This window comes from Ictidomys tridecemlineatus, chromosome 6, assembly GCF_052094955.1.
Source record: "Ictidomys tridecemlineatus isolate mIctTri1 chromosome 6, mIctTri1.hap1, whole genome shotgun sequence".
NCBI lineage: Eukaryota > Metazoa > Chordata > Mammalia > Rodentia > Sciuridae > Ictidomys > Ictidomys tridecemlineatus.
The window spans coordinates 123881702-123896516 of NC_135482.1; the positions used below are offsets into that span (position 1 = coordinate 123881702).

General features: G+C 35.8%; 1 protein-coding gene across 4 annotated transcripts in view; it reads right to left on the reverse strand.

Moving 5' to 3' along the window:
* Rnf17 (ring finger protein 17) overlaps positions 1 to 14815 on the reverse strand; it is a 123083-nt gene that overhangs the window by 83637 nt on the left and 24631 nt on the right. For all 4 annotated transcript variants that reach the window (XM_078015734.1, XM_078015733.1, XM_078015732.1 and 1 more), the window contains exons 7-9: positions 4703 to 4874; positions 2623 to 2699; positions 1607 to 1681 (exon numbers count right to left, since the gene is read on the reverse strand). In XM_078015734.1, the coding sequence (XP_077871860.1) occupies positions 1607 to 1681; positions 2623 to 2699; positions 4703 to 4874 (324 nt within the window). The remainder of the gene's footprint in view (positions 1 to 1606; positions 1682 to 2622; positions 2700 to 4702; positions 4875 to 14815) is intronic.

Here is a 14815-nt window from a genome sequence, read left to right on the forward strand (position 1 = left end):
TAGAGCAGATTATGCTTAGTGAAGCTAGCCAATCCCTAAAAAACAAATACCAAATGTCTTCTTTGATATAATGATAACAACTAAGAACAGAGCAGGGAGGAAGAGCAGGAAGACAAGATCAACATTAAACAGATACATTAGGTGGGAGGGAAAGGGAGAGAAAAGGGAAATTGCATGGTAATGGAGGGAGACCCTCATTGTTATACAAAATTACACATAAGAGGTTGTGAGGGGAATGGGAAAATAAACAAGGAGATAATGAATTACAATAGATGGGGTAGAGAGAGAAGATGGGAGGGGAGGGGAGGGGGGATAATAGAGGATAGGAAAGGTAGCAGAATACAATAGTTACTAATAGGGCATTACGTAAAAATGTGGATGTGTAACTGACGTGATTCTGCAATCTGTATTTGGGGTAAAATTGGGAGTTTATAGCCAACTTGAATCTAATGTATGAAATACGATACGTCAAGAGCTTTGTAATGTTTTGAACAACCAATAAAAAAAAAAAGAAAAAAAAAAGGTACCATCTTGGAGGCAGAGACCAAGACGCTCTCTCTTTTGTTTAATATTTATTTTTTTTAGTTGTAGTTGGACACAATACCTTAATTTTATTTATTTATTTATTTATTTTTATGTGGTGCTGAGGATCAATCCCAGGGCCTCACACATGTGAGGCAAGCACTCTACTGCTGAGCCATAATCCCAGCCCCCCAAGACTCTGAACTAGAGTCTAAATCGACCAGTGCCTTGAGTTTGAACTTCCTAGCCTCCATAAATATGAGAAAATAAATTTCTATTCTTTATAAATTACCTACTCTCAAGTATTTTGTAATTTCAGCATGAATGGGTGAAGACAGGTAACCATTAGTACATGTGGCCAGCAAACACTTAGAATCTGGCTTGTACAACCAAGGAACTGAGTTTATAGTTTTAATTAATTTATGCTTAAATTTAAGTAGCTCATATGGTTAGTGGCAATCACGCTATGTATGCAGAGATCTGAAAAATAAAGTTCAAATGCTATCATATAGCATACAAAGTCCTTAGAATTCAGTTCCTATGTATCTGGGGATATATAGAATGAAATTGTGTGCACTTGTCTCAAAGTAGGATTTCTTCTTTTATGTTTACCTCCTTTTGTCATTTCTACTTGCTGTTCATTTTTTTTCCACAGATAAGAGAAAATAAAATCTCTAAGTCCTCTGTTACCCCTTCCTTTGCAACCCACTAGCTTTTGCATACACTGTCAAAGAAATCACAATTTGATCTTTTACATGTCTGCTTTATGCACTATAATTTATCCAACATTTATCTCAATATTTGGGATGTTAGCACCTAGCACAAAAATCAATGTTCAATGCTTACTGACATTAATAATGAATCTTACAAATAAAACTTAAACACATATATCATTGAATACTGATCCTTTCTAGGTCTAGGTCTTTAAAAAATATTATACATATAAGTTAATTGTAGAAACTATCTTAGCTCTTTATTTTGCAGCTTTTTAAAATCATACTACTCTAAACATCAATTTTCCTCTTAGATAACACAGGTACTATTAGACAGTAATGACATGTTGCCATTCTTAAAAAATACTTACTTTGTTGAGTCCTCAAAGTCAAACTTTCCCATATTGTTGAACATGCACATAATCTCACTACAATTCATATTCAACCTAAAATAAAACATTAGCATATAAATAAATGATCTCTTCCAAGTTTATTACGTTTCCTAAACAGAAGTCCATTGCTGACATTAAAATAACTAATTTCAAAGAAAACACTCAAGTCAAGTGTTAGGGTTTAGATGTGAGGTGTTCCCCAAAAGCCCATGTGTGAGACAAAGTAAGAAAGTTTAGAGGAGAAATGATTGGGTTAGGAAAGCCTTAACCCAATCAGTGAATCAATCCCCTGATGGGATTAATTGGGTGGTAGATTAAGGATGTTGCTGGAGGAGGTAGGCATTGTGGGACGTACTTTTAGGGTCTATATTTTGTAGCTGGCTAGTGGAGTCGCCCTCTCTCTCTGCTTTCTGATCATCATGTGAGCTCTTTCCCTCTGCCATACTCTTCTACCATGATGTCCTGCCTCACCCCAAACCCCAAACCCCGAGGAATGGAACTTATGCTTACGGACTGAGACCTCAGAAATTGTGAGCCCTAAAATAAACTTTTCTCCCCTTAAAATTGTTCTAGTTAGATCTTTTAGTCACAGCAACAAAAAAGCTGACTAAAACACCAAAGTGTAGTGGCACATGCCTATAATCTCAGCTACTCAGAAGGCTGAGGTAGGAGGATCACAAGTTTGAAGCCAGTCTGCAATTTATGGAAGCACTATCTCAAGATAAAATAAAAATGGGCTAGGGATGTAGCTCAGTGGTAGAGTGCTTACCTAGAATACCTCAGGGGGTTCAATCCCCAGTACCACAAAAAAGGAAAAAAATAACATTTAAATAATGTTTTAATATTTAAAGTTATAATTATTTTAATTTGGTTGCTAACTTGGGAATCATATTCTGACCCAAAATTTCAAATTATAATTATTTGCTATTTTGGTAAATTCAGTCTCTAATGCATTTTTACACTTATTATAGTCTCCTGAACCATGACTTATTCACCTGGGAGGATTCCTTGGTTTTAAAGAACTAACTTGTGACAATTCACTCTCAGATGTTAACTTCAAAGTCCGGATAATCTACAATCAAAAAAGAAGTGTTGTTATTTATGTGTGAACTTTCTTTTGTCACAAATACTGCTTAAAGAGTAAGATTTTAGAAGGAAAACTTAGTTATTTCTTAAATGTATTCAAGGCTTGATTTTGGGCACTTGAAGGAAAGAATGCAAGAAAATGTTTTTCACTTCTACCCTAAAGAAATTTAAATTTTTTTGAAAGTATTTACTAAAAGATAACAATACCAGATGCTGGCTAATAAATGGGATACAGCTATACAATTTCTGCTCAGACTTGTTTTGTATTTGTGTTGTTATTTTCAAACATTCTCTCTCTCTTCTTTCCTTCATCTTCCTAACTAAACTAAGAGGAAAGACCAAATTTTATCACTTTTTTCACCACCTAATGCCTCATGTGTAACACACAGGAAATTACTATTGTTGTTTTCAGAATTATAGCTGGAGGAAGGGCCAGGCCAAATTAGATGGTGGCAAACTCTTCAACTTTCTTTTAAAGTTAGAGACGTTGGAGGCAGGTAAACAAATGGCTTCTATTCTATACCTCAATTGAGTCAAAATATTTGATTATATATGGGAAATGAGACGTGATGACTCAAAGATTGATAGAGCAGGATCTATACCCTTAGAGAATGATGCAGAAATCAGCAAAGAGGATATATGGTGAATCTTTTTCTGTCAAAATATCTTAAAAGAAGATGTTTCTATTTTTGTCCAATTCTGCCCCCTAGGCACAAGATTAGATGACAGAAGATAGCTGATGCAACTTGTCTCCTGACTTACACATTCTGGGAGAATTAAGGGAAAAAAATTAATATGATTTTTAGATAAATTTTAAGATAAGACTACAATCTGGGCTGAGGGTGTAGCTTAGTGGTAGAGCGTAAATAAAAGTATTGTGTCCATCTACAACTAAAAAAAATTTAAGAGTACATCCATCCCTATAATGTTTATGAAAAGAAAATAGAGTTTCATTTAGTTTACTTATCCTATTTATTCTTATTTTTTATTCAGGTGTCCTAGAAATCTCGCTACAGTTTTGACCTTAAGTGTCTCCCAAAGGTCCATGTGATAAAGGATTGATCCCCAGTGTAGCACTAGTAAGGAGAACCTAAAGGGAGATTTTAGGTCATTGGGGGTGTGCAGTCAAAGGAAACAGCTTAACCGCTTTCTCTCTTTTCCTTCCTGGCCATGCAATGAGTAAGGTTTTGATTTGCCATGTGTTCTCATGGTGATCTGCCACCATAGGTCCAAAAGCAATGACACCAACCAATCATGGACTTAAATCTTCAGAACTCTGAGCCAAAATACAACTTTTTTCTTTATAAGTTTGATTAACTCAGTTATTATCATAGTGACAGAAAGTTAACACAAACCTTGACTTGCATCTCAGTGTTATGCTAACTTGCTCTCAGATCATTTGCTATGAAGACCTTATTGTCCTATTTTCCTAAGTGATTAAAAAATAATAATAAAATGCTAAAAAAATAAAAGGTTAATTGTTTATCTTAAGAGTTCAAATATCTAAGAATTCTAAATCCATGACAATATAGACGGTCCTTGACTTTGGACAGTTTGACTTGTGAATTTTCAACTTTAGTGTGAAAGACAATATACATTCAATAAAAACCATACTTTGATTTTTAAAATTTGGATCTTTTCCCTAGGCTAACAATATGTGATCAGATTCTCTCTCACAATGTGGGGCAGTGACAGAAAGTCCCGCAGTGATGAGAATAAACAATCAACATTCTATAGTGTACTGTGTTGTTTAGCTGCACTGTTCAGTCAGGTTAATTTAAAAACATTTTTGACTTATGATTCATATTTTCAATTTAGGATGAGTTTATTAGGATGTAACCCCATTGTAAATAATCCCATCATAAATTGAGGAGCATCTGTATAGGCTAGGATAATCAGGAAAACAAATTTAAATCTTAAACACCATATTCCAAAGCATGTAAAGTAAGTTGCACAGAACTAATTCAGATTCTAAATTATTAAAATTACCTGATTCAGGTCACAGTATGTCCTCAGAGAAGGTGCTGATTTTAACTCTTTTGCTATCTTCATAGCTGCATCCAAATCATTTTTTTTCTCTTCAATGTAGCTTTTAGCCATTATTAAATTTGATAAATAATCATCTGTACTTCTTACAAGTTCTTCACACCAGTTCTTTTTCCTTCATTTAAGACACCAGAGTTATTTCACAATATTTCATAAAAATTAAAAGTGAATTTTATAAAGACTAAACAGCATTTGAAAGGGTAATTTCACTAGGTGATGAATTTAAATAAAATAACATGGTTAAATGAGGCATATAATAACTGAACAGTGTCTAAAAGGGTAATTTTATTGATAAAACAATATAATAGCATGATCAAATAAGGGACTTAAATCAACTGAAATGTATTCTAGTTGAACAATATGGACATGTAGAGAAAAAAAGGAGGGTTTTTAAAAGAATATAATTATTATGTCACAAATGGATCTGTCACAGAATTAGAGATATAAGAAACTCTAGGACCCTCTACCTAACACTAAGAGAAATCCTCACTGAATCTATCCTGTAGTCTGTTGGGCCCTTACAAAGATTATCTATACTCACTTTTCACAAGGATATTCCGCACATTTAAAAATTTCCAACAAAAGATACAAATTACATGAATATAAAATACAGCTTTAAAACAGATATCACCAAAGTAGAATTTAGTTATCAATCAACTATAATGTCCAAAAATAATCAGGAAGATTATATAGTTAATTCTTCATTACTTATAACTCATTACTCAAACCCACGTCTGTACTTATGGTATAATTATCTTATTGTGGCTAAAAAGATCATTGAAAATTGTAGTGCTTAACCTATCAATCATTTCATTCATTAAACATAAAATAACTTCTCATTATTTCCCCCCAAATCAAATCTGGCCCCTAACAAAACAGTTGGCCAGCACCAAACAGAATCTATCTAATAAAGGCTTAGAAGGTAAAGAGATATTTCAAAAACCTTTTGGTAATTGTATATCTAATCTTTTTAAGTAATTTTCTTAGAGGAAAAATGATCATTTAGCTAAATTACAGTATGTTTCTAAAAATTCATGCACATGGAATGACATCAGCAAAATGGTATACTAGGAAGCCCTCATTACCCCAAGGAAATATGGAAAATAAAAACAACAAAAAGGGCTGGAGTTGTGCCTAGCATGTGTGAGGCACTGGATTTGATTCTCAGCACCACATATAAATAAGTAAAGTCAAGTTCCACTGACAACTAAAAAAAATATAAAACAACAACAAAAACAACCCAAAAAACAAAAACTGGCTAAAATAATCTAACAGGAACTCTAGAAAACAGTCAAAGGTCTACAGCAACCAAGAGAATGCCTAATTAAGAAAAAGTCACATTCAAAATGGTAGGAAATTCTGTGGCATTTTTACTTTCCTTTGATCATCATCTCAATATAGAAGCCGACTGGAGGGAGGACAGCAGACCTTTTTGTAAAGGTCTAGCCTGTTCGATGTTACTTGGAGAACTGGTATGTTTTGCCTGAGATCTTAGGGGAGAAGGACTAGGTGGGAGCAAAGATTGGGAGAGGTAGCTATTTTTTCAAATGCCCAAATTTCAACAAAAACATCACTAGACATACAATGGAACAACCATAAAAATAAGGCCCATTCAAAGGAAGAAAACAGAGTGGTGAAAACTATTTGTAAAGAAGAGGAGACAATGGGCTCAGTGGTAGAGTGCTTGCCTAGCATGCATGAGGCACTGGGTTTGATCCTCAGCATCACATAAAAATAAATAAATAAATAAAATAAAGGTTAAAAAAAAAAGAACAGTTACTGGACTCAAATCTGAAACAAATGTCTTAAATATGCTTGAAGCATTAAAGGAAACCATAAACAAAGAACTAGAGAGGAAAATGACACAATAATAAAATGATAATAGAGTATAAAAAGAATCCAAACCAAAATTCTGTTCTAAAAAGTACAATTACTGAAGAACAAAAAAATTCACTATATAGATTTAATCAGCAAACTTGAAGATAGGACAATTAAAAAAATACTGTCTGAAGAACAGAAAAAAAAAGAATAAAAGTGAACAGAACTATGTTGATAGGTTCCTAATACATAAATACATAATTTACAACATAAAAGAATAAATAAAGGGAGTGAACATACAAAGCAGAATTTTTCTATGCAAGTGAAGCTATCAACTCAAAATATATGGTTAATAATAGTATTTATATATATTCTAATGGGTAACCACAAGAAACTATATAATACGCACAAAAAGAAGTGAGAAGGCAATTAAAATGCATCACTACCAAAAAAAAAAAAAATCAAGTAAACACAAGGCAGGCAGTGATGGAGGAAATTAAAGACAATAAAAAGCTATAAATCAGAAAACAAGTAAAACAGCAAAAATTGTTATTAGTTATTACTTTAAATGTAACTAGAATGACTTCCCAATCAAAAGTTATAGATTTTAAGTGTAAAAACCATGACACAATGGGCTGGGAATATGGCTCAAGCGGTAGTGCGCTCGCCTGGCATGCGGGCGGCCCGGGTTCAATCCTCAGCACTACATACAAACAAAGATGTGTGTCCGCCAAAAAACTAAAAAATAAATATTAAAAAATTCTCTCTCTCTCTCTCTTTTTTTTTTTAAAAACCATGACACAAGTGTATACTGTTGCAAATAACCAGTTAGTTATTTGGTACTGGGGATTGAACCTGGAGGCACTTGACCACTGAGCTACATATCCTTGGTCCTTTTTTAGACAGGGTCTCACAACTGCCCAGGCTGGCTTCAAATTTGCAATCCTCCTGCCTCAGCCTCCCAAATTGCTGGGATTACAGGTGTGTTCCCCCACACAGCTAGAAACTCATTTTAGATCTAAAGACACACGTAGGTTGAAAGTGAAGACAGAAAGATATCTCATTCAGAGAGTAACCAAAAGAGCTGGGTTATGTATACTAACATCAGACAAAACATACTTTAATATTACAATTATAAACATACACACCCCAAACATCAGAACCCTAAATATATAAAGAAAGATTACAGAATTATAAACTTATTTTCTTTTCATAAACTGGCAGATTATAGACAAATAATAATAATTGGAGACTTCAATACCCCAACTTCAATAATGCATAAAAAAATCCAAACAGAATCAGTAAAGAAATAGATCATTTCAGCAAAGATGTAAACCAATTGGACCTAACAGATATTCAGAACACTTCATCCAGCAATAGGAGAAACTCCTTCCTTCCTTCCTTCCTTTCAAACTCTACCACTAAGCTACATCCCCAGTCCTGTTCATTATTTATTTATTTATTTATTTTGTGTTGCTGGGGATTGAACCCAGGGCCTTGTGTACGTGAGGCATGCACTCTACCAATTGAGCTTTATTCCCAAGCCCCCTGTTCATTTTTAATTTTGAGACGGAGCCTAAGTTGCAGAGGTTGGTCTCCTCTTGCTTCAACCTACTGTGTTGCTGGGATTATAAGGATGTGCCATTGCACCTGGATGAGAAACACATTTTTAAGTGTACGTGTAACATTTTCCAAGATAGATTCTGTTAGGCTATATCACAAGTCTTACTATACTTAAAAGATTAAAATCATACAAAAATCTTTTCTGATTATTACTAATGAAACTAGAAACAATTAAACAGGAAGACCACCACAGATATGTAAATATTACAGAATATGCTTCTAAACCTCAATGGGTAAAAGAAGAAATTCCACGGGAAATTAGGAAATAATGCTGAAACAAATGAAGTAAAAACACAAAATATTCATAGTTTTGAGATGGACATTTATAGCTATAAATAATTATATTTTCAAAGTCTAAGGATATAGTTCAAAGTACACTGCCTTACCTAGCATGTGCATGGCCCTGGATTCAATCCCCAGAATCATAAAAAATAATTAAAAATTAAATTAAAAAGAGCTTTCAAATTGGTCCTGATGGCACATGCCTGTAATCCCAGCTACTGAAGAGGCTGAGGAACCACAAATTTGAGGGTTGGCAATTTAGGGAGATCCATTCTCAAAAAGAAAATAAAAAGGGTTAGGATGTAATTCAGTGATAGAGTTCCACTCTGTTCAACTCCCAGTACCTTGCAAAAAAAAAAAAAAAACTTTGAAAAGCACAATCTAAACTTTATATTCTATAAAGAACTACAAAAAGAACAAACTAAACTCAAAGATGGTAGGAGGAGGGAAATAAAGATTACAAAGCAGAGATAAAATGAAGAACTGCCAGTCATGGTGGAACACACCTGCAATCCCAACTAATCATGAGGCTGACACAGGAGGATTACAAGTTTGAGGGTAGTGTGGACAACTTAGTGAGGTCCTGTTTCAAAATAAATATATTTTTTAAAGGCTGGAGATGTAGCCAACTGGTAGAGTGCTTAAGTGTGAAGCCCTCGTTTTAATCCCTAGCCCCACACAAAACAAAAATAAAACAAACAAAAAAAAAAGGAAAGAGAAAAATAAAAGAGCAAATAACAGAGAAAATGAACTAAAAATATGATTCTAAAAATTAAAAGTGACAAATCTAGCTCTTCTAAAAAAAGAGAAGTATCAAATTACTAAAATCAGAAAGAAAATGAGCACTTACTACCAATTTTACAGAAATAAAAAGGATTATGAGACTATTACTAATGAAGTTGACAAATTCCTAGAAACATAACCTATCAAGACTCACTCATAAAGAATTACAAAATATGAACAGACTAACAAAGAGAGAATCAGTAATCAAAAATTTCCCCAGAAATAAAAGCCTTGTGCCAGATGGCATCATTATTATATTAGCTTCATGCTATAATGAAATACCTGACAAAGGCTACTTATGAAATAAAGAGGGTTTATTTTGGTCAACAATTATGGAGGTTCAAGCCCAAGATTGGGAGGCTCTACTGTATTTGGGTCTTTGGTGAGGGCTGCACATCATAGTGGGAGTGAATAGTCATATCTCGAATGGGACGGGCAGAGGATGGGTAGAAAATAGGTTTGGGGTTCTGTAATCCTCTGATTTTTTTGGTTTTGCTTTTTTTTTTTTTTTTTGGCAGTACTGGGGATTCAACTCAAGGATACTCTACTGCTGAGTTACACCCTGAGCCCTTTTTATTTTGAGACACAGTCTCACTGAATTGCTGAGGCTGGCCTTGACCTTGTAGTCTTCCTGCCTCAGCCTCCTGAGTAGCTGGGATCACAGGTGTGTGCCAGACTTCCACATCCCCTTTATCTTCAATGACTTAAGGACTTCCTCATACGTCCCACCTGTTAAAATTCCATAGGAGCCAGGCAAAGTGGCACATGCCTATAATCCCAGAGGCTCAGAAGGCTGAGGCAGGAGGATCGTGAGTTTAAAGCCAGCCTCAGCAATGGTGAGACACTGAGCAACTCAGTGAGACCCTGTCTCTAAATAATATACAAAATGGGGCTGGGGATATGGCTCAGTGGTTTAGTGCCCTTGAGTTTAATCCCCGGTACAAAAACAACAACAACAAAACACTGAGTCATATCCCAGTCCTTTTGAGGCAGCATTTGCTAAATTACTGGAGTCTCCCTAAATTGCTAAGGCTGGTCTTGAATTTGCAATCCTTCTGCTTCAGCCTCCTGAATTGCTGGGATTACAGGTGTGCACCATCTTAAAAAAAAAAAAAAGCATAAAAAAACTAGCAGGGCTGGGATTGTGGCTCAGAGGTACAGCGCTTACCTAGCATGTGTGAGGCACTGGGTTCGATCCTCAGCACCATAAATACAAAGATACTGTGTCCACCTATAACTAAAAAATAAATATATAAAAAAGAAACTTGCAGACCAAATTCAGCAACACAATGAAAGGATTATACTCTATGACCAAGTGGGATTTATTCCTGGACTGCAAGGATGGTTCTATATATATGCTTGAATTGATATGCACATTAACAGACATAAACAGAAAACCCTACTTGGTTGTTATCAATTGATGTTCAACACCTTTTCATGATAAAATTACCCAAAAAGCTAGAAAAAAGAAACTACCTTAATATTATAAAGACCACATATGAAAAACTTACAATGAATGCCATACTCAGTAGTAAAGACTGAAAGCTTCTCTTGTAAGACTAGGAACAAGACAAGGATATTCATTTTTGTCACTTCTATGCCACAACATATTGGAAGTAGTAGTCAAAGACATCAGGAAATTCAAATTGGAAGGGAGGAAGTAAAAATTCTTTTTATAGATAACCTGATCTTAAACCTAAAGAAAACCCTAAAGAAGCCAAAAAGGCAAATAAATGTATTTTGCAAAAATGGAGCCTATAAAATCAACACACACAAATAAAGCTCTGTTTCTATGCAGAAACAATGAATAGGAAAAAAATTAGGAGAATAATTCCTTTTACTGATAAGAAAATACTGGAGCTTACATCACCAAGATAGCTGAGTAGGAGAGCCCAGCCTTCACCTTACTCCTTGAGGAGGAATAAGGATAAATCCTTGTGGAGGAGTAACTACCCAAGGAAAATACCTTGGTAAAACCCACAAAGTGTGAATGAAAGACTGAGCCACCTGTGTGCTGCACGGGACTGAATAAAAATCTGCAGTGATATGATAAGAAAAAGGGTCTTACTTAGTTATGTCACTGCTCCTTCAAGGTGACACACTGTCACACAGAGAAAAATCCTCAGGGTCCACAGCCTCATGACAGGGAAAAGAGAATAGGGATAGCAAACATGCAACTTCCTTGGCATTCTAGAAGCTTTTTAGAAAATCTGTTTGATTCTCAACTCACCCAGAACCTAGGAAAAAAAAACTGAATGTGCTAGACCATACAAGGACAGATAGGAAGAAAGAAAGAAGATGGAGCCTACAGAGAACACATACAATTTTTTGTGAAAGCACAGCATGCCTGTCAGCAGTTTTGTTTGACCAGCTAACAATAGCCCACTGGAAAAGCTAATCTGGTCACTTCCAGAAGAGGTTGGAATTGCTACTTGGCTAGAATCTCCAGGTAGCCTGCCTTCTAATCTAACATCACTTCATAACCTGGGGTCCTTCAGGAAGGGAGAAGACTCCCTAGCAAATTCTGAAAGCTAATAGGTCACACTTGGAAGATTAAATAGCACTCCCTTGTGACTATAAAGACTATCTCCAGTAGAAGCTAGAGAGAAAAAAAAAGAAAAGGAATTTAAAAAAAGATCTCATAGCTGGGAACAGTGGTACACACCTGTAATCCCAGGGCCTTTTGGTGCACACTTGTAATCCCAGGGCCTTGGGAAGCTGAGGCAGAAGAATTGCAAGTTCAAAGCCAGCCTCAGTAACTTAGTGATGCCCTAAGCAACATGGCGAGATCCTGTCTCAAAATAAAAAAATGGAAAGTGCTGGGGATGTAGCTCAGTGGCTAAGTGCCCTGGGTTCAATCCCTGGTACCAGGAAAAAAAAAAAGGATCTCACAAAACCAGAGGGAGACCAATAGATTAGAGGAAGGGGATATAGAGGGAGAGAGGAAAGAACATATGCATATACTGAGAAATGAAATCTACAAAATTATGCTACATCCATGTATGAATATACCACAATAAACTGATAATATATAATGTACTAATTGTATATTAAAGTAGTTCAATATTTGATAAAGGGGCTGAAAGCATGCAATGGAGGAAGGATAGCATCTTCAACAAATGGTGTTGGGAAAACTGGAAATCCATATGCAACAAAATGAAACTGAATCCCCTCCTCTCGCCATGCACAAAAGTTAACTCAAAGTGGATCAAGGAGCTAGATATTAAATCAGAGACTCTGCGTCTGATAGAAGAAAAAGTTGGCTCTGATCTACATATTGTGGGGTCAGGCTCCAAATTCCTTAATAGGACACCCATAGCACAAGAGTTAATAACAAGAATCAACATATGGGACTTTACTTAAACTAAAAAGTTTTTTCTCAGCAAGAGAAACAATAAGAGAGGTAAATAGGGAGCCTACATCCTGGGAACAAATTTTTATTCCTCACACTTCAGATAGAGCCCTAATATCCAGAATATACAAAGAACTCAAAAAAATTAGACAATAAGATAACAAATAACCCAATCAACAAATGGGCCAAGGACCTGAACAGACACTTCTCAGAGGAGGATATACAATCAATCAACAAGTACATGAAAAAATGCTCACCATCTCTAGCAGTCAGAGAAATGCGAATCAAAACCACCCTAAGATACCATCTCACTCCAGTAAGATTGGCAGCCATTATGAAGTCAAACAACAATAAGTGCTGGCGAGGATGTGGGGAAAAGGGTACACTTGTACATTGTTGGTGGGACTGCAAATTGGTGCAGCCAATTTGGAAAGCAGTATGGAGATTTCTTGGAAAGCTGGGAATGGAACCACCATTTGACCTAGCTATCCCCCTTCTCGGTCTCTTCCCTAAAGACCTAAAAAGAGCATGCTACAGGGACACTGCTACATCGATGTTCATAGCAGCACAATTCACAATAGCAAGACTGTGGAACCAACCTAGATGCCCTTCAATAGACGAATGGATAAAAAAAATGTGGCATTTATACACAATGGAGTATTACTCTGCATTAAAAAATGACAAAATCATAGAATTTGGTGGGAAATGGATGGCACTAGAGCAGATTATGCTAAGCGAAGCTAGCCAAGCCCTAAAAAACAAATACCAAATGTCCTCTTTGATATAATGAGAGCAACTATGAACAGAGTAGGGAGGAAGAGCAGGAAAAAAAAGATTAACTTTAAACAGAGACATGAGATGTGAGGTAAATGGAGAGAAAAGGGAAAATGCATGGAAATGAAGGGAGACCCTCATTGCTATACAAAATTACATATAAGAGGTTTTGAGGGGAATGGGAAAATAAACAAGGAGAGAAATGAATTACAGTAGATGGGATAGAGAGAGAAGGTGGGAGGGGAGGGGAGGGGGGATAGTAGAGGATAGGAAAGGTAGCAGAATACAACAATTACTAATAGGGCATTATGTAAAAATGTGGATGTGTAACTGATGTGATTCTGCAATCTGCATTTGGGGTAAAAATTGGGAGTTCATAACCCACTTCAATCTAATGTATGTAATATGATATGTCAAGAGCTATGTAATGTTGTGAACAACCAATAAAAAAAAATAAATACATAAAAAAAGTAGTTCAAGTGGGTGGAGAGGGAAAAGAAAGGGGAATGAAATTGATCAAATTACATTATGTTCAAATATGTCATCATGAATCCCACTATTATGTATAATCATAATATACTAATAAAAACAAAAAGACTACCTGATCCTGACCAGAGTGTAGTAAGACCAAAGCTGAGAATAACAATATGCACCAGTCTTCATTGAGCTGATAATTTAAGCAGTCCTAAAGTCCACCTGCATACCTCTGGGTGGAATAAGACTGTTATGAATATCAACATTGTTCACTGTGCTAGTTCTTACCCACCGAGGAACTTCAACTGTGCTCCCAAAGCCTCAAGCACCACTGAAGACTCTGAAGGAGGAAGAAGATCACAAAAGTACTAAGAAATATACCCTGTGAGCCACCAGATGAGTGGCAATTGCAGCACACACTCAGCAGCTCAACTTAATTGCATATCACAATCAGCTGTCTTGTGAAACAGCCAAACAAAGCCATTGCTACACCTGAATTCACAGCAGCAGCCCAGATACATCAAGAACCTGAAGGAGAGCTCTGACAGCCCAAGGGACATTACTATCTGGCCGAGCCAGATTAGAGGTTGGTATAAACAGCAAAATTCTATCACTTACAAAGCTAGAAAAAGCTAGAGAAGGTGTTTAACTCTGAAAAATCTGTAAAAAGCAATGTAAGGACACAGGATTACAAAGACATAGGAAATCATGATACCACCAAAAGACTCTCCAAAGCTCAAACAGTGGTCCTTTTATAGGAGGTAAGATTGTGGCTCAGCAGTAGCGCACTGGCCCGAGGTGTGTGAGGCACTGGGTTCATTCTCAGCACTCCATATAAATAAATAAAATAAAGGTCTATAAACAACTAAAAAATTTTTTAAAAAAAGAAGGTAAGACTTATGAAATGTCAGAAAAAGAATTCAGAATAATTCTCTTTTAAAAGTGGAGTG